The sequence below is a fragment of the Simochromis diagramma genome, unplaced genomic scaffold (assembly GCF_900408965.1).
Source record: "Simochromis diagramma unplaced genomic scaffold, fSimDia1.1 OVJJ01000776.1, whole genome shotgun sequence".
In the NCBI taxonomy this organism is placed as follows: Eukaryota; Metazoa; Chordata; class Actinopteri; order Cichliformes; family Cichlidae; genus Simochromis; species Simochromis diagramma.
The window spans coordinates 229,086-248,826 of record NW_024387296.1 but is presented as its reverse complement, the minus strand read 5'-3'; the positions used below and the strand labels follow the sequence as shown (position 1 = coordinate 248,826).

The 19,741-nt window shown below is 39.7% G+C and overlaps 1 protein-coding gene and 1 long non-coding RNA gene across 2 annotated transcripts; both read left to right on the top strand.

Annotated features, from left to right (window-relative positions):
* The first annotated feature begins 3,032 nt into the window (after positions 1–3,032).
* Positions 3,033–11,661, top strand: LOC120716472 (low affinity immunoglobulin gamma Fc region receptor II-like). The gene is made up of 6 exons (XM_040004014.1): positions 3,033–3,246; positions 3,333–3,494; positions 3,645–3,740; positions 6,126–6,224; positions 9,868–9,955; positions 11,536–11,661. The coding sequence occupies exons 1-6, from the start codon at positions 3,039–3,041 to the stop codon at positions 11,540–11,542; spliced, it is 660 nt and encodes a 219-aa protein (XP_039859948.1). The 5' UTR covers positions 3,033–3,038; the 3' UTR covers positions 11,543–11,661.
* Positions 11,662–12,307: 646 nt separating this feature from the next.
* On the top strand, positions 12,308–18,138 carry LOC120716496. The gene is made up of 3 exons (XR_005691947.1): positions 12,308–13,679; positions 15,746–15,827; positions 16,859–18,138. It is a non-coding gene; the product is annotated as an uncharacterized LOC120716496 (long non-coding RNA).
* The last annotated feature ends 1,603 nt before the right edge of the window (positions 18,139–19,741 follow it).

The window sequence follows — 19,741 nt, the reverse complement described above, 5'->3', positions numbered from 1 at the left end:
GTCTCCACAGGCGTTTCAGAGAATATGGCAGCACATCCAACCGGCCTCACAACCGCAGACCTCGTGTAACCACACCAGCCCAGGACCTCGACATCCAGCAGGTTCACCTCCAAGATCGTCTGAGACCAGCCACCCAGACAGCTGCTGGAACAATTGGTTTGCACAACCAAACAATTTCTGCACAAACTCAGAAACCGTCTCAGGGACGCTCAACTGCATGCCTGTCATCCTCATCGGGGTCTTGACCTGACTCCAGCTCGTCGCCGTAACAGACTTGTGTGGGCAAATGCTCACATTCGATGGCGTCTGGCACGTTGGAGAGGTGTGCGCTTCACGGATGAATCATGGTTCACATTGTTCAGGGCAGATGGCAGCTGAGAATGTCCCAGTTCTTGCATGGCCAGCATACTCACCGGACATGTCACCCATTGAGCATGTTTGGGATGTGCTTGACCGGCGTATACGACAGCGTGTACCAGTTCCCACGAATATCCAACAACCTCGCACAGCCATTGAAGTGGAGTGGACCAACATTCCACAGGCCACAATTGACAATCTGATAGACTCCATGCGACGATGTGTTGCACTGCATGAGGCAAATGGTGGTCACACCAGATACTGACCGGTTCTGGGTCCCCAGACCCCCAATAGCGCAAAACAACTGCACATTCCAGGGTGGCCTTTTGTTGTGGGCAGTCTGAGGTACACCTGTGCACTACTCATGATGTCAGATCAGCATCCTGATGTGGCACACCTGTGAGGTGGGATGGATTATCTCAATATAGCAGATGTGCCCACTACCACACATTTGGACTGATTTGTGACCACTGTTTGGGAGGGATGGTTATATTGTGTATCTGGAATGAATTTTAGGTCTCTACGTCCATCCCATGGGGAATGGGAGCAGTAACAAAGGTGTTGCGTTTATATTTTTGTTGAGTGTATTACCTAGGGGTAGGAGATAGATGATAAAAAGTAAAGGACCCAGGACAGAGACTTGGGGTACACCGGAATTAACTGGAGAAGATACTGATCTGTGAGGGAGTAATTGAACAAACTGAGCGGCCAGAGAAATAAGTAAACCAGGCGAGTACTGTACCATTGATGCCAATAGATGCTAATCTGTGTAGGGGGATGCGGTGGGAGATAGTATCGAAAGCTGCTGTAAGGTCAAGGAGAATGAGGATAGATATAAGTCCAGAATCAGCTGCAAGCAAAAGATCATTTGGGATTTTTACTAGGGCTGTTTCTGTACTGTGACGTGAACGGAAGCCGGACTGAAACTGTTCGTACAAGTTATTTCCAATGAGATGATGATGATGAACCTGTGCAGCCACTATCTTTTCAAGAATTTTTGCTAGGAAAGGGAGATTTGAAATTGGCCTGAAATTATTTAGATTGGAGGGATCTGAACCATTCCTTTTCAGTATTGGAGTTATTACTGCAGTTTTAAGAGAAGGAACAGGACCAGATATAAGAGAGGAGTGTACGATATTAGCAATCAGTGGGGCAAGAGACGGGAATGAGAGTTTGACAAGATTTGTCGGCAGTGGATCAAGTTTACATGATGATGACTTTAAGTTAGTAATTATGGAAGATAGCTGTGAGAAGTTGAAAATTGGACAGACAGGATGACAGCTGAGAAGGACAAAAAATGCAGATAGGACAATTGACCATTTCACAGGATAAGGGCAATTGTTGATGAAGATTCTCAATCTTGGTGTAAAAAAAGTCCATAAATTTGTTGCAAACTGCGGCAGAGTGTGTATCAAAGGTATCTGGGGGTTTAACAATATTATGCAATGTAGAAAACAAAGTGCGACTGTTTCCTTCAGCTGATTCAATAACAGAGGTGTAGTAAGCAGATTTAGCATGATGAATACTTTCTTTATAATGTTGTATATGACTGAGATACATGTCCTTGTGAATAGTAAGTCCTGTTTTCCTGGAGAGACGTTCTAGACGGTGTCCAGTAGCTTTAAGTTGGCGAAGTTCAGATGAGTACCATGGTGCAGAGCGAGAGAAAGAAACAGTTCAAATTTTTTGGGGAGCCAAGGTATCTAAGAGGTTGATAAGTTCATTGTTATAGTGAGATACCAGGTCGTCTATGGAAGCTGAGGCATCAATGGTAGGTACAAGTGTCACAGAGCTGCAGTGTCTTTGTATGTATGTATGTGTATATGTATCTCCCCCACAGTCCAAAGACATGTTTGGTTAACTGGTGATTCTGAACTGGCTGTAGGTGTGAATGTTAGTCCGTCTGTTTTACTCTGTAATTACCTGTAGTCATGTTAAAACAGCTGAGATAGATTCGCTAATTTTAAAAATTGGTAAAGAAAATGGATGGATTCATTCTACCAGATGTCTTTTAGCTTCAGGCACTTTTTATTTATTCCTTTATCGGGGAGAGAGGAATGTGTGAGTTTGTCAGCTGTTTGTGTGGAGTTGTTCTTTATGTTCACCTCAAATCAACCTGAGTGTCATTTCTCTTTAGTTCTGATCTCACTGCTGAGCTGCACAACAAACCAAGGTCAGTAACCTTCTTCTGTCACAGTTTAAACCTGATAAACTCTGACAGGTTTTACACATTTGGATTAAAACTTTCAGTAAAGATCTCAAAGACGTGAAGATCAGTTTTTCATTGTAACCCTCACAGCTCGTCTGACTATGAGTCCCAGCAGCTCTCAGTTCTTTGAAGGAGACTTTGTGTCTCTGAGCTGTGAGGAGGACGACAGCTCTGCTGGATGGACTCTGAGGAGAAACACAAGCAAACGACAGAGGACTCAGTGTGGAGATGGGTGGGGGAGAAGGTGCCGGTTCTTCCTGTAACATCAGTATAACGAAACAGCATGACAGTGGAGTTTACTGGTGTGAGTCCAGAGAGGGTCCCATCAGTAACATGGTTAACCTGACAGTCACTGGTAAGCTGAGTGTGTGGAGTTAGTGTTGATGAAGCTGTGTGTAAATGGATGAAATGCTGTAGTTTGTCTCTGTGTTGAGGTGGATCAGTGATCCTGCAGAGTCCTGTCCTCCCTGTGATGGAGGGAGATGACGTCACTCTGCTCTGTAAAACAAAGACCACTCCCTCCAACCTCCCAGCTGCTTTCTATAAAGATGGTGTCTTCATTGGCTGTGAGTCTACAGGTCACATGACCATCCAGCATGTTTCCAGGTCTGATGAAGGCCTCTACAAGTGTGACATCATCGGTCATGGAGAGTCTCCATCCAGCTGGATCACTGTCACAGGTGACACACTCACCTGTCTGTGTTTCTGCAGCTTTCAACATTCACAATGTGACGACAACTTAATGACTGTGTTTGCTTTATTTTAGGGGAACACACCACCACACCTCCACCTACATCCACACTCCCATCTACATCCACCTCTCCTCCTGTACTCTCTCTGTTGCCATGTGTTGGATCAGTGTGTTTTGTGGTTCTACTGGTGTTACTGGTTCTGCTGGTGAGACGATGTGTTCACAGGAAACCTGAAGGTGAGACTTGGACTCTTCAATTATATGTGGTTACACATATTACACACATTAAAAATGTAAAACCGTTATTTATTTTTTGTTTTTATTTGGACTCTTCACTGTAAAATGTTGTGATTGTAAATATTTTCTTAATTTTAATAATTTCACTAGATCAATATGAAGCTGTGGAAAATGGCATCACTGATGACATCTTGTACAGTGATGTCAAAATATCAACTCATCAACATCCAAAAAAACAAAACAACGGTAATTTGAGGTCCTTTGTTGGTTATTTATTTGTGTTTATTCAGCTCCAATTTTATAAAATACTTTTAAGTTCTGATTATATTCATAGAGATTTTATGTCTCATGAAAAGATTTCCATGAGGATATTATGAAGCAGGTGAAGAAAGTACAACTGTGAATTGTAATAGAAAAATAAACATTCTATTAAATTGATACTAAAGTTTAACTCTGTAGTAATTTCGCCAGAGTTCGCCTCTGTCAGTGCGCCCCAGGGCAGCTGTGGCTACAACGTAGCTTGCCATCGCCAGTGTGTGAATGTGTCTGTGAATGGGTGAATGACTGAATGTAGTGTGAAGCGCTTTGGGGTCCTTAGGGACTAGAAAAGCGCTATACAAATACAGGCAGGCCATTCATCTTTGTATGTCACGGCTTTACAGGGAGTGCAGAATTATTAGGCAAATGAGTATTTTGTCCACATCATCCTCTTCATGCATGTTGTCTTACTCCAAGCTGTATAGGCTCGAAAGCCTACTACCAATTAAGCATATTAGGTGATGTGCATCTCTGTAATGAGAAGGGGTGTGGTCTAATGACATCAACACCCTATATCAGGTGTGCATAATTATTAGGCAACGTCCTTTCCTTTGGCAAAATGGGTCAAAAGAAGGACTTGACAGGCTCAGAAAAGTCAAAAATAGTGAGATATCTTGCAGAGGGATGCAGCAGTCTCAAAATTGCAAAGCTTCTGAAGCGTGATCATCGAACAATCAAGCGTTTCATTCAAAATAGTCAACAGGGTCGCAAGAAGCGTGTGGAAAAACCAAGGCGCAAAATAACTGCCCATGAACTGAGAAAAGTCAAGCGTGCAGCTGCCAAGATGCCACTTGCCACCAGTTTGGCCATATTTCAGAGCTGCAACATCACTGGAGTGCCAAAAAGCACAAGGTGTGCAATAATCAGAGACATGGCCAAGGTAAGAAGGGCTGAAAGACGACCACCACTGAACAAGACACACAAGCTGAAACGTCAAGACTGGGCCAAGAAATATCTCAAGACTGGTTTTTCTAAGGTTTTATGGACTGATGAAATGAGAGCGAGTCTTGATGGGCCAGATGGATGGGCCCGTGGCTGGATTGGTAAAGGTCAGAGAGCTCCAGTCCGACTCAGACGCCAGCAAGGTGGAGGTGGAGTACTGGTTTGGGCTGGTATCATCAAAGATGAGCTTGTGGGGCCTTTTCGGGTTGAGGATGGAGTCAAGCTCAACTCCCAGTCCTACTGCCAGTTTCTGGAAGACACCTTCTTCAAGCAGTGGTACAGGAAGAAGTCTGCATCCTTCAAGAAAAACATGATTTTCATGCAGGACAATGCTCCATCACACGCGTCCAAGTACTCCACAGCGTGGCTGGCAAGAAAGGGTATAAAAGAAGAAAAACTAATGACATGGCCTCCTTGTTCACCTGATCTGAACCCCATTGAGAACCTGTGGTCCATCATCAAATGTGAGATTTACAAGGAGGGAAAACAGTACACCTCTCTGAACAGTGTCTGGGAGGCTGTGGTTGCTGCTGCACGCAATGTTGATGGTGAACAGATCAAAACACTGACAGAATCCATGGATGGCAGGCTTTTGAGTGTCCTTGCAAAGAAAGGTGGCTATATTGGTCGCTGATTTGTTTTTGTTTTGTTTTTGAATGTCAGAAATGTATATTTGTGAATGTGGAGATGTTATATTGGTTTCACTGGTAAAAATAAATAATTGAAATGGGTATATATTTGTTTTTTGTTAAGTTGCCTAATAATTATGCACAGTAATAGTCACCTGCACACACAGATATCCCCCTAAAATAGCTAAAACTAAAAACAAACTAAAAACTACTTTCAAAAACATTCAGCTTTGATATTAATGAGTTTTTTGGGTTCATTGAGAACATGGTTGTTGTTCAATAATAAAATTATTCCTCAAAAATACAACTTGCCTAATAATTCTGCACTCCCTATAATGTCACTTTTTTTTCATTTGATTTGTTTCCTTTATTCAAATTTATTAAACTCAGTCATTTTGATTATGCTTTTTTAAAGTGTAAAATTTCACTCTGTGCTTACTGAGTGATGTTCTTTGCATGCTGGCCTCTGTGTTTGTTGTCTGTGGTTAACACAAGCTAACACCTCTGCAGTCGTACAGTTTCCTGTTTATGATTGTTTTTAAAGTTACCTGCAGGTGTTTCTCTATCAGGCGTTAGAAATAAATAATTCATATTCACATTAAGTAAACTTACTATAATTTTATTCATAATTTCCTTTTATAATTAGCTTAACTCAGTTTAACATATGTAGCTTTACTCAAAGTTTAAACGTTACTGCTTCATATTTATGTGATTCCAACAATTTGTGTGTTTTATTGTGCAGACAGTGATGCAGCAGTAATCTACTCATCAGTGAGAACAGAAGACATCAGTTATGGTAGAATCATCATCAAAGACACGAAAACCAGATCACAGATGAGAGGTACAGCTGCTCTTATTGGTCTCCTGTCTGTCTGACAATAAAAAAAATTTAAGCTGTGGCTAAATTACAAATAATACCACCACCTTTTAATCAGGATTTGATGGTCAGTTGTGTAAAATGCACAGCTGAGATTATATCACAGATGAGAGGTACAGCTGCTCTTCTCCTGTCTGTGGTGATATGTCTGTCTGACATTAGACAATAGAAATTTAAAAATTGAAAGAAATTTAAAGCTGTAGCTAAATTATAAATAATACCACCATCTTTTAATCCGGATTTGATGGTCAGTTGTGTAAAATGCAGACCTGAGGTTATATACATTAGACTCAATCTATAACATACAGGCAGATTTCTTTCTTTGGAATATAAAATAAAGATATTCAATAAATTCTCATCACTGACTTTTCCTGAACAACTAAGTGAGCATAAACAACTCGCATATTCCAAACTGTGAAACCTGCCAAAATCTAGTCACTGGTTAATTGTTTGTGTTTTGTTAATTTTTTTTTCACCTTTCCCCCTTTGATTGTTTCTATTGTCCATTTCTTTAGTATAATTCCTGTCCTCAGATATTTGTTAAATACTATCATAGTAGGTTAAGGACTTGCCTTCATGCACCCATGGGTCAGGACTCTGACCTAGCTTCAATTGTTTTGACTCCACCTTTCTCACAAACAACTCAGAGTGAGCTGCTGAAAACACAGACAAAGACATCCACCACATATTCTTTTCTTGATGTTTCTTTAGTCTGAGATAGTGAGACTACATCTGACACTTTCCACTTTGACGTGAAGGTTTTTACTTCCTCTTGGAGAGAGGACAAATAGGACACATCTGCAGTCTCCCTTGTGCCACACTTGGCCTTTACTAATAACATCGACTCATCCACAGTTCTGTTTTATAGAGATGTCAGGTGTGTTATAACTTTTCACAGTGCTACAACTGAACAGATTAGGCTCACATGTGTCTGCTTTATCTCTACAGCGTGTGCTTAACAATGTCTTCCTCCCCTCACTCCAACCAGTCACAGGTGATGGCTGCTTTCCCTGTGCCTGGCTCTGCTGAAGTTTTCTTCTTGTCAAAAGGGAGTTTGTCCTTTTTAACTACCTAAAAATGTTCTGCATGTAAAACCACAGCAGCTCCTTCCTGTAATCTGAAGCTGATGACACTTCTCTGTTCTGGTTTGGCCAAGCACAGAGTTCATATCGTGAGAACTTGCCCTGTGGTGAAGCATCAGTTTGCACTGAAAAAGGTGTCAGATCTGTGGTTGTGCACCTTCAACTAGTTAGGGTAGCTGTTGTTTCTCAGCAGAAGTGTTGAGAAATGCAAAGACCATGAAAAGCTTCAGCCATTTACAAAAGTTACATACATGTGTTAATCTTCACACAGTCTTTTTAGCTGCGCTCTAACTGCTCTGTACTGCTTGGTACACCAGTTTTGATCGAACTAGGTTGAGTGGTGGGTTAGATGAAAAGCAGAAAACCAAAAAAGATCTGTTGTCGTGCACCTTCAACTAGTTACAGCAGTTGTTGTTTCTCAGTAGCAGTGTTAGGAAAGAAGACTGAAAAGCAAAAGCTACTTACAAAGGTTACATACATATGTTAATCTTTGCATCTTTGTATTTTTATCTGTGGTCTAACTGCTCTATACTGTCTCCAAATTCTGGTACTCCAGTTTTGACCAAACTAGCTTTAGTGTTGGATTCAATGTAAAGCAGATACCACAAATGTTCTGTTGTTTGCAATGATCTTGTAACAATTTTAATATTAACCACACTGGCTGAACCTTTACTGGAAATTTAACTCAGATTATAAATGTACAAAAATCAACCTGTTAAATAATATACCCAAACAAATAACTTGTCTTTATAAAATAGTCAATACCATTTAAAATAATATTACATACAGATTTTAACTTGCTGATTAACTCAGATAATCAGGACAGAGTTAAATTTTACATGTCCATTGCCTGAGAAATTTAACTACACCTGAAGTCGATGCACCCCACAACGACTTGAACTGCTGTGTTTGTGTCCACGCTTTCTAGCTGCCTTTGCAACCCAGTATCATGACTAAATGTGAAATAGGCATGCCAGTCCACTGTATCCATTTCACGCTTTGCCTTTTCGAAACATGAAATGGACATGCATGCAGAAGTTACCAGCAGTGGAAGATGGTTTATTTAAAGCGATGAAGTCACGTAGGGACCTTGATAACTGGAAACAATTAAGTTAGGAGGATACTATGTATGTACATGTAAATGTGTTATAATCTCTGTTTTCATGATTATTTTTGTACTGGCTTGAAATGAAATGCCTAGCTCTGCTGTTACAGCAACTTACTGGAACTTCTGCATGGGTGTACATTTCACATTTTGAAGAGGCAAAGTGTGAAATTTACATGGTAGCAGGTACCAGCCTGCCTATTACATGGTTTGCCATGATATTGGATGACCCCAAGTTCTTGTCTCTTTAACAGCAATCAGTATACCAAAAACACACACGCTCTCAAATAGGTGTGTTCAGAGTGAGGCAGCTTGGCCAATTGCGTGATCTTTAAAACTTTAAAACTATTAATGTCATATCTCTCTTAGCTTCTTATAATCTATTTAATAATCCAAGGAATAAAATGGGAAAATAGTGCAAAATGGTGGTATTTATTTACTACAAACAAACAACACACCACAAAAGAAAACAACAATAATATGTAGGTGATTTACTCTAAGGGAAAAGAAAATATAACCGCTAGTAAGCCAGCAATGCTAAGTAGCTTAACAAAATAGTTTACCTAAGCTAGGAGATGATGCATCCCAAAACACACAACAAAAACCCTTCCCAATCAGCCAGGTGGTAATAAATCAGTGAAGCAGGAGGGATTACTTAAACATTAAACACATTTACATTTGTCAGCTCATGTGAACACAAAGAAAATAATTAAACTAACCTGTTGCAGGCCTCAGCAGAAGATGCTTGAGTATGTTGACAGCACACCATCCTTGCTAGCTTGCAGCAGTCAACACTTCTTTAGTGCTGCTAGCAGTTCTGCAAACCACGTTGTTAAATCTTGGTGGCAAAGAAGGGAAGAGCTCCGCACTGGTGGTGCAAAACCTAGTCCAACTCAAATTTAGCATAAAAAATTCCACAGTCCAACTCTGCCTCTGGAAAAACACGGCAGAAGGCTTTTTCTTCACTGAGGCTACTGTGGGGATACACCACAGCAGGGGTGTCGCTGAAGCTTTGTCAGCTAGTTGTTACCTGTAGACGTCCAACAGTTTACTCCAGCCCAGGAGAGCACGGGCCACCGTGGCCTGACCACACCCACCTCCTTTCTCCAATCAGGATTTAGGAAACCGAATCTCACGCAAACATACAAAACACTTTACAAACACCTTGATTATGCATATTTGTTTTTTACATATTTGCACCAATTATGAAAATGTGAAAATCTTAAAGTGGCATAACTTTGCATTAATCTGCAGTTAAACTATTAAACTGCAGTTTCCCCTCTTTTTATTTACTTTAACTCTGAAGTTTTAGACAAAGGTGATGTTTAGTTAATCTGCATACAGTATAACCATCATGGCTATGTTATTTCACTGTACTGTTGTTGTTGTGAAGTAATTTCTGTGTTTTTCTTTTCTGCAGATATTTATTCAGCTGCAGGCTACTCAGTACTGACAACAGGAAACATCAGTTATGAACAATTATGCTGCCACACCAAAGAGAAAAAGAGGTACAGTTGCTCTCCATTCAAATGCAGACAAGCATTCATTTACTGGTTTGAAAAGGCCATGCTCACATCAAACCTTTTAAATTATCGTAAGTGTGTGAACAATAATTCCTGTGAGCTAAAAGCTGAGGTTGCAGCCTGCTCACGGGTTGTTTTTCCCAATAACCTGTATGGATAGTATGATAGAGAGGTGATATATCCCTAATATGCTTATCTCAGGCAAAAAACAAAAACCCAAAACACAAAAGCCAATTAAAACAATGTTTTCTTGAACAAGGGTATATTAAATCACCTTGTTTCAGGCAGAGAATAAAACCAGAGGCTGTACAAAGGTTCAGTATAAGATAAAGAATGATTATTTTAAACCCTGTATCATGTAACGCTCCTTTGAAAATGAAGAGTTTCACTGTAAATATGGATAGATTATTATAGATATTCTAGATTATCTGTCATCTCCTTCCAGACTGGAAACAGACAGTTTCTCATTCAAGCATAGTACAAATCATATACAAGCTTCAATGAACAAATACAAGTCAATAACACCATGTCTCTTTCTATATGTTTTATTAAACTTTGCTGTAGGGCACAGTGAAGTGTAGTGTGCTGCATTTTCACATCCACACAGAAACCTAAAAATTCTGGGTCCTTGTGACCAGCCTTGTACTTTTATATTATGGTTTATGTTCTGAGTCCTTGGCTGTACTGTTTTGATTATTGTTATTTCCCTAGGTTTCAGTTATGGTTGTCAAGGATTTAGTTCTTAGGTTTTGTGTGATGGCTTCCCGTGTTGTTTCTACTGTGCGCCTTTCTGTCCCATGTTTCGGGTCCCTATGTTGTGTCTCCCCAGTCTGTTAAGTTTACATGTCTAGAGTTCAGTCAGTGTGTTTCCTGTTTTACTTTGAAGGTCTGTGTCTCATGTCATTGTTTTTTTTTTTTGCTTCCCTTGTCTCGTCCAGCCTAAGACAGAAGGAGAACTGTGCTCTCCTACTGTGTCACAATCCCCTCGTTTTCCCTCAATGTATTTAAGCCCTGTGTTTTTAATTGTTACTGTTGCATCAGCCCTTATAGCTGTGTGTTTCTCCCCCTGTCTCCTTGTGCATTAGTTTTCCCCAGTTTAGTTTTGTATTGTTATTTGTGTCGCCTCCTCGCCAGCAATAAAGCTGTGTTCTTTTTGAGTTGTCAAATTAAGGGTCACATGGGAACTGGAGCTTATCATAGCTGTCTGGGTGGAGGGTGGACTACACACTTTTACATGTCAACAGTTTTTCAAATGTATTTTGAAAATCTTTCATGAAGTCACCAAGAACCAATGAAGTGAACTAAAACAGCATATTTTGGACTTTTTAATGCAAATGCTTATCTGATTGTTTCAGCTCTGTGGGTTTAAGGTTTGGGTTTTGTTAATTTAACTTTAAATTAAAATGAAAGCAGGGTGTAACCTTTGTCATATGTGTCTGAGCTGGTTCCCAGTAACGTCTCAACTGGGACTGTGTGTGATGCAGAGAGGTGGAGACTGGAGGTCTTGATGGAACTACAAAGCTTGTAATCATGTTTCCTGTTGTTTGAACTGTGTTTGTGTTCAGACTTTAAACCAGAGCCAGACGTCGTCTACTCTTCACTGAAGTAGTCCACCAGTCCAGCCACTGACATCCAGCTGCTGGTCTCTAACTGGTCCCCCAGCACCTCAGAGCAGAGGACATCCACATGTTGTTCTTTATTTTAATTTTTTTAATTTTTTTTACTATGATAAAGATATGAGTATGTATTTTTACCTGGAGTTTTAAAATTCTATCTTCTTGTAAAATCATCAATAACAATAAACATATGTTTGTGTTTTATGACCACAGTTAAGTTTCCTTGTTGTTTTTTATTTCAAATGTGTCTTAAACACCGTCTTCTTTTTCCCCAGCTGTTAACTTTATCTGCATTAAAAGATTTCACTCTGTGTTATTCATGTGGTTCTATGGGTTTCAAGCAAGATGTCAGCTGTGTGGTGTTCAGTGTCCAGGTGAGGTCCTCAGAGTTGTAGACGCCCAGGTACCTAAAGCTGCTCACCCTCTCCACTTCAAGGCCCTGGATAGACAGCGGTGGGTGAGGCCTCCTCTTCTTCCTCGTGTCCACAATCATCTCCTTTGTCTTGTCAGTGTTGAGGGTGAGGTTGTTGTCCTCACACCATGACACCAGGCCAGACCTCTCTCTTATAATCCGCTTTGTGCCAGCTTGTGAATGAGTTTGTGAGGGATGACAGTGAAGCTTCAAAAGGGAATGATTCACATATGAGGTCTGCTGCCACCTACTGGTAAAACTGGGTGTTACATCAGAGACACACTATGGAAAATTTATTTTGTTTGTTTATATTCTTTTAAACAACAACAGCTAAACCAAAGCGCGTTAGAGTCAGAGACGTTTATACTCCAGGTCTCTAAATTATTTAGTGGTCAATGCATGTTTTTTGAACTAACAAATAGATGATGATTCATCTCATAAATCACAACAGACTCATCTCACCAACCTAAGTTGCCAACACCTTTATAGGTCAACAGCATCAATACTGGTATCAGGAATATTGACCCTGGATTTACTTGGTATTCGACTTATACCAGAATTTGTAGTACTGCACAGCACTAAGCAGAGCACCTGTTTTATACATGGCAATACTTTAATGCTAGAACCCTGACCATGTGGTCTTTATGAGAGGATCTGGGGAGCTGTTTTGGGATGGCGTTGACCTGGCAGCTGCTGGTTGGTTCCCCATTAACAACTGGCTGTTTTAAAAACCCTTAAACCAGCAGTTGTTCTCATGACAGCAGCAGACCTGTTCTTGGCCTCCAAACCCTCAGTAATCAATTTTGTGTGTCTTTTGAGAATAATTAGGTTTTGTGTGTAGTGCTGAAAATACTGTTTAGTTTGGTTTTGTTTCACACAGAGCTAGGTTGCACTTCTTTGGAATAACTTGTTCAGTGGTCTTTGTTCACCCCAGAGTTAATGCTTTCAGTTTTGGTGTTATTAGTAGCAATAAACCTCACCTTATGTTACATTGGCATTTGGGTCTGGCTTTGGGGACTGGAGCAGAGACACCTTTTTTAACCCTTGTGTTGGTCCTCCTAGACAGAGACTTAAGATTTAACGTTCAGAAATCTCTCAGATGACCACTGAAGTCATTTGGGTTTAAGTGCCTTTCATCAAAACAATGGTTCCTGGTATGGTAGCTGGGCTGGTGCAGCAAAGCAGTGAATGTGGTAAGGGGCCGTCCTTCAAATTCTGTTCTGTCTGCTTTTGCACTTTTTTTTTGCTAATCTTGCAATTTTGGCGTCTACGCCACCAGCGCTCATGTCTAATCCACACTTCCCCAAAGAAGCCAGCTGTGGTGAGTGACAGAGGACAGAGACTTTGTTCGTGCTCTTTCGGAGACAGGAAAACATATGGACAGACACTGCTAACCCCAGTTCGAAAGGTCCATGCCACCGCCTGCCACAGACTCCATGCCATCGCCCGCTTTGGGAATTAAACCAATGGGTCCCTTTCCAGCTGAGGCTGGAGGACGCCCATCTCCAGAGCCTGCTGCAGTCTCAGTCAGAGGCCTCAGCGATGTTTGGTTATATCACGTCTCAGCCAGAGGTCTGCGCTCCGCTATCTGGTTCTGCACCTGCCAAACCTGATCCGCAACATTCGGCACTGCCTGGACCTGCCATGGCACGACCAGGACCTCCTGCACCTGCCACTCCAGGTACCGTCTCCACCTACCAAGCCACCCAAAGGTCTTCACCCACACCTCGACTAGCCTCCAGCCCTGCCACACCTCTGGCAGCCGTCCTCCTGAACTGCTTCTTCTCTGCCGTTAGCCACGTGGCCACACAGCCTGGGTTTTGATTAGTCAATATATATATTTTTGAATTTCTCCGTCTCAGTGTCTAGTCTTCTGCCTTCCATTTGTACAGTTACTGACCTGGATGTCTCTGTGTCACCAGCCTGTATAATTTTATCTACTTACCACTTATTCTCCTTGTGAGGATCTGACCTGATATGTTTAATATGCTGCTGAGAATATAGCCTAGAAGAAGCGTATAGTATAGCTTTTATTTTGGAAAGAGCCATTTCTCTGTAAAAAACTCTCTTTTCCAAAGATGAGTGATTTCTCCATCAGATAGATTTATTTTTATAATTTATTTTGTTGTTTCAGCAACATTAAATTTAAAAACTGTACTTTTGAGAGTGACAGATATGGCGCGATATGGCAGCGAGCCATATCAATTTCTGTGATATTCTTATTAAGATAAATATTTTATTAATGTGGCAAGATCACTATGTATATTTCACTGAATTAGATATTGTAAGGGTGAGAAAGTCTTTTAGGCAGTGTGGGTCTGGATGCCCCAGTGGGTCATGAAGGTACTACAGGTGGGCCACAGTAAAAACAGAAATTCAGGTTGAAATTAGTCACAGCCAAGTGTGTTAAATTACACATTCATCTGAATGTATTCATTTATATAAAAAGTGAATTAAAAATAAAAGGAGGTGATATCACTGACTACTCTGACCTATATTCACTGCTCTGTAAGAACAGATCTTTATTGTCACTGTTACAAAAACAATGACACACATTGAAGTTTGTGTGTCAGTGGCAGGTGGGTCACACATTGACTTTAACACTTTGCGTTTGATTGATTAGATTAAAGATTTAGCTTTGGGTGGAGTGTGTGGGATTTTCTGTTTGTTGAGTGGGAGGAACACCACTCTTGTTTTTTGGGAATTGGTGACTTAAAATATTTTCAGTTTTAGTATTTGGACTTTAAGTCAAATAAAGAATAATGCAGCAAATGTTTACACAGTTACTTACAGATTATTATGTAGGTGCAGCTTTCTGCTCAGCTTTGCACTTTTTGATGGACTCAAAGAGATCTGAAGTTTTCTTCTGCCCTTTACAACAAATCTCACACGTAGGAAATCAAAGCTCTTTGTTGGTTTTAAGTAATTAGAATGGAAACACTGTTCCTGTTTTATTTCCAGTCACTAATTCCAAAGTGTTTACTGTTTATCTTTTTTCTGTTCTCCCACGTCAGCACAGAGAAATGAAGTGAATATTCACAGGTACACACAATAACAAGAATCTTTGAAATCACTTCACAAACAGAGAGATGATGACAAAACAACAGAAACATTTTAAAAATAGCTCCATGTTTAGGGTAGAGCTTGTTTTACAGATGATGAATGTACATAAACTGTACACACTAGCAGGAAATGAATGAATCCATCTGTACCAATAATACTCACTGAACCAGTTTGACCAGGATACTGATGAACACACACACACATACATGCAAACACACACATGCTCAGTGCTGCTGATGATCGGACAATTGTAATCAGTAAATTATTGATTTATTGATCAGATCATTCTGAGGTGACGACTTCATGAAGAGTTTTCACGTCTTTCTGAGACTCACTTCTCCACAAACTCAAAGCTGACTTTAAAGATTCCTCCACATGTTTTCAGAGTAAACACTATCAGATCCATGTGTTATTGTTTTAATTTTTTCAGGAAATGTAGGCAAGAATAGATCTTTGCTGTAACTTGTTTTGAGCAGCCACATATCTCACGTAGTCATATGAGCCTTCAGTTTACTGAGAAAGCACAAACCACTACTTGTTTCTGTTCTCACAGACGTTCACAGACTTGGCAAAGTTTTGTCTGTAGACACTGACAGCTGGAGTGGGCAGTGTAAAACTGATTCATTTTTATTTTAAATTAATTGTAACTTTTTTCTGATTTAAATCTGTTTTTCAACCCTGAAGATGTTTCCTGACATGATTGTGGTTATGAGCTGATGACGTTATGCTGAGAAAAACTACCAGATGGAGACAAGAACAGAATAAAGTAAGTGGCTTTGATCACAGTCAGTGTGTTTAAAATGTTTACTGATAATGTTTTTGTTTGTTTTCTTACATTTGTGAAAAAAAAAAAATCATCTATTGCTGTTGTTACTTTTGCCAAGGAGGTTATGTGTTTAGTAGCACTAGCATGTCTGTCAAAGTTCAATAAAACGTAAACGTTTGTTTATATTGACGTCTACCAGCTTATAGGGAATAATATCTGGGATTCCATATATATCATGTTACTTTGGACCTCTGGCCTTTTCTTTAAGGTCAAATGAGGACAAATTTTTCCTAAAAATTATTTTATCTTTAAAACTTTGAATAAATTGTTTACATTCATATTTATCAAATTATCCTGGCTCATAGTGTTATAAGATAACATTAGTTCGACATATGCTTTAATATAATATTATATATAATATGCTTAAGATGTTCGTCTCCAGTTATATACACATCAATACCTATTATCTATTTCCTAAATACTGTTCGTCTAATCAAAGTAAACATCTGTCATGCTGCTCTTATCTGAGTCTTGTTGCACTACAAATTTCTATACATTTAACCAGAACAAAGAAAACTAAGGGATATATGAAAATATATAATTTTGCTCCCATAAAAGTAAATACTGCCCAGACAGAAAACTTAATTCTCATATGAGGTTTTTGAGTTGTGTGTGTACAATTAAACATAAATAGTGTATATTTTATGTGAGCCTAAGCATGTTAACATGGGGTTTTATTGTTATTCATTAGAACAAGTTGATGTAAAGTCCAGTGGGAAGTTGTCTCCACATCTACCTGTGTCAGTGAAATAAGTCCACTTCCTGTTATGGTCACACCTTAGTTTGCATTTTTGAAATTTGTTAATCAAATCTCTGAGCGTACAGTGGTTTCTCTGTGGCAAGATCTCAGATCTGGGTGTGTCTGTTTAAAACAGCAGTTCACTGGTCAGTTCAGTCAGTTTGCTACAGAGGAAACTTGTTACAGATCATCTTTACAGTTTTAGTTGGAAACATTTACTTTTGTAAACCAGATCTGTCGCTTAGAGATGGGGTGAGGAGTTGAGTCATCCAGGAGAGGCTCAGAATAGAGATGCTGCTCCTCCACATCGAAAGGAGCCAGATGAGGTGGTTTGGGCATCTGACTAGGATTCGTCTTGGACACGTCCTGGGTGAGATGTTCTTTGGATATCTCACTGGAATGAGGCCACGCAGCAGACCCAGGACACGCTGGAGAGATTATATCTTTTGTCAGTAGGAAGAGGGAGGACAGGCTTCTGTGCTTAGGCTGCTGCCCCCATATAAACAGAAGAAAATGGATGGATTCGTTCATGTAAATCCTATTTTTTCCGTCCTGATGATCAGAAGAGTGTTGGAGGGCTTCAGAGATCCTTCAGAACAATAGTAAGTGTTTAAAATGACGTCTTTCAGTTTTTTAGATAATCTGACAGGTTGACTGAAGTCTGTGAGCTTCAGTAGATTAACAGATTGTTAATGTCAACCCATCTGGACCAGGATTAAAGCTTCACTTTACTGGTTACAGATGAATGTCATGCAGAGTTAGTGTGAAGCATGTTATTTACTGTTACTGAAAAAACCCATCATATTAAATGGATTCAATATGCTTTATCATCTGAAGAACCAAAAACTGTCAGACTGACACAGTATAAAGAGGAAGATCATGTCAATCTGATTACAGTCATGTGATTTAGGAGAAGTGCTGGCAGGAGTCACATAATCTGTCTGCCTCTCTTTCTTCCTGGACTATTCGCTGCTTCTCATGTTTTACATGCGGTTGGTTGTCCTGCTTGTGTTTCCTCACTAAATGTCCTCTATGTGGTAATATATATATTTTACTCCATAGTGTATAGTACACAAACATATTTTCAATTTGAGAATATTTTTAATAGCTCAGCTAGAATAATTCAACGTAGTGTTTCAGTCCAACCTCATGGTAGCAGTGTTACCTCAATATAATACATTTCAAGAAGTTTAACTTTTGAAAACAATAAGTATAGATTTCTTATCCTTATCTTATAAAGTATAAGCTACACATACTTGTATTTAAGCACTGACTCAAAGTAAAATTTATGAAACAGCAGCCACTGACACTATAACAGTTTCATTTTTAGTGTTAACTCACTGCCAGCAAAAATACAGGAAGTTAACATTTAATGATTCCTCCTGGTCACACTTGATTCCACTTCTCTTCTGTTCAGTTTCATCATATTTGTCCTTTCTTTCTTTCTGTCACTGCACATGAGGAGAAAACATGAACAGCAAAAATAAATGAAATAATAAATGAAACTAGAATTAAACAATCTGTGTTTTTTTCTCTTCAGATGTTTCTAAATTTAAAAAATAAGTAAAGATTGAAAATTAAATAACTTTCTTATAAACTCACATAAAAACAAACCCTCAAGAGAAAAAAACACCCAAAGTACATTAAATTTCAAATTTTACTGTTTGGATCTATTAGTCGGTCAGTCTAGTCAGTCTAAGCTAACCAGAGCTATGTTAGCTCTAATAACAAACATTGAACAGACAGATGAACCAACACTGAAGAAAAAAAAGAAGAAGCTCCATGTTTTAGTAGCCCTTAATTTTAGAGTTTATCAAACTTTACACAAAGCAGGAAATCTCATTCACACAGTTTTCTTACTGCTGAACCAGTTTAATAGGGATAATGCAAAAATACAACAATACCACAATGCAAACACACACACACACACACACACACACACACACACCCTTTTCCACTCAGACAAAGCTGCTGAGGATTCAGTGATTAATTAGATCATTAAGTTACTAGTTTCAATTTTTATATTATTTTGAAGTGAGGACCAATAAACACATTTTGTCACTTAATTAAGTGTAGTTATTTAAAACAAAGGGAGCTGAGGAATCCCAAAGCAATTAATTTACAATGAGAAACTACTTCAGGTTGCACTACCCCAATAACACACTAGAGGGAGCTCTTTGATCAACATTTACAGACACACTAACAAAGTGCTTCAAAGAAGGTCAACGAACCTGCACATTACTTCAGTGGTGTAACAGCTCCACCACAAAAACAACTTTAAGTCAAAACAACAAAGCAAAATTAGAAAGATCAACCTAAAAGAGCAACATAACCATAACATGTACAATAAACACACTTTCCTTAGAATCAAAACAAAGTTTTCTTCCCACCTAGGTGGTTAGCTGCGCCAAGCAACCCACTTGTCCACAACAAAGTCATTTCAGCCTCAGACATCTTGAAAGTTGTGCTCAGAGTCTGGAGTTGGAGCCAGAGCCCTGACTCCCCCTCAGATGGCATCGAGGGCTGGTAGGGTGCAAGATGATCAGAGCTCATCCACCCTATTCCAATTGACCATCTGCACTCTGTAAACCATGCCTGACAGTCTGCACTTTGCATTGTTCAACCCACTGACTCATCAGTTTGGGAGAAAGGCCATTCTTGTTCTCTGGGCAGTAGACTCACACCTGCTGTCTCGATGCATGGCCTTTTCTCCTGCAGTGTGTATCATAACTCAATTCAGCCAGAAGCCTTGATCAAAGACGGCCTGTCTGTCATCTCGTGTAACTCCCATAACTGTTCTCAGAGATTATGGAGGTAGTCCAATCTGGGTTCACTGGACAACTCTGTCTCAGGGAGAAGCCTGAGTACCAGGTCTTATTGGGATACAGAGGTCATATCCAAACTTTCCAAACAGTGCACTCAAGCACTTTTTCCATTAGTACCTACTTAGATTTGCTCGACACGACCCGATGTGGTATGACTTGATTTTTCCAGCAAAATCGAGTGCCACCATCTTATAGCAACATGGCCAAAATTCTACCACATCACTTGAATGCAACACAAATGGAACAAGAAAGGTGGACATTGATGGACATTGTTAAACCTATTACCTTGT

What these genes read in the sequence shown, in the direction of transcription:
- LOC120716472 (XM_040004014.1), top strand. Translation starts at nt 3,039, where the DNA reads ATGGAGGGAGATGACGTCACTCTGCTCTGTAAAACAAAGACCACTCCC. An exon ending in TGTTCACAGGAAACCTGAAG is followed by an intron (nt 3,495 to 3,644) that starts GTGAGACTTGGA and finishes TAATTTCACTAG; the next exon opens with ATCAATATGAAGCTGTGGAA. An exon ending in TCCAAAAAAACAAAACAACG is followed by an intron (nt 3,741 to 6,125) that starts GTAATTTGAGGT and finishes TTTATTGTGCAG; the next exon opens with ACAGTGATGCAGCAGTAATC.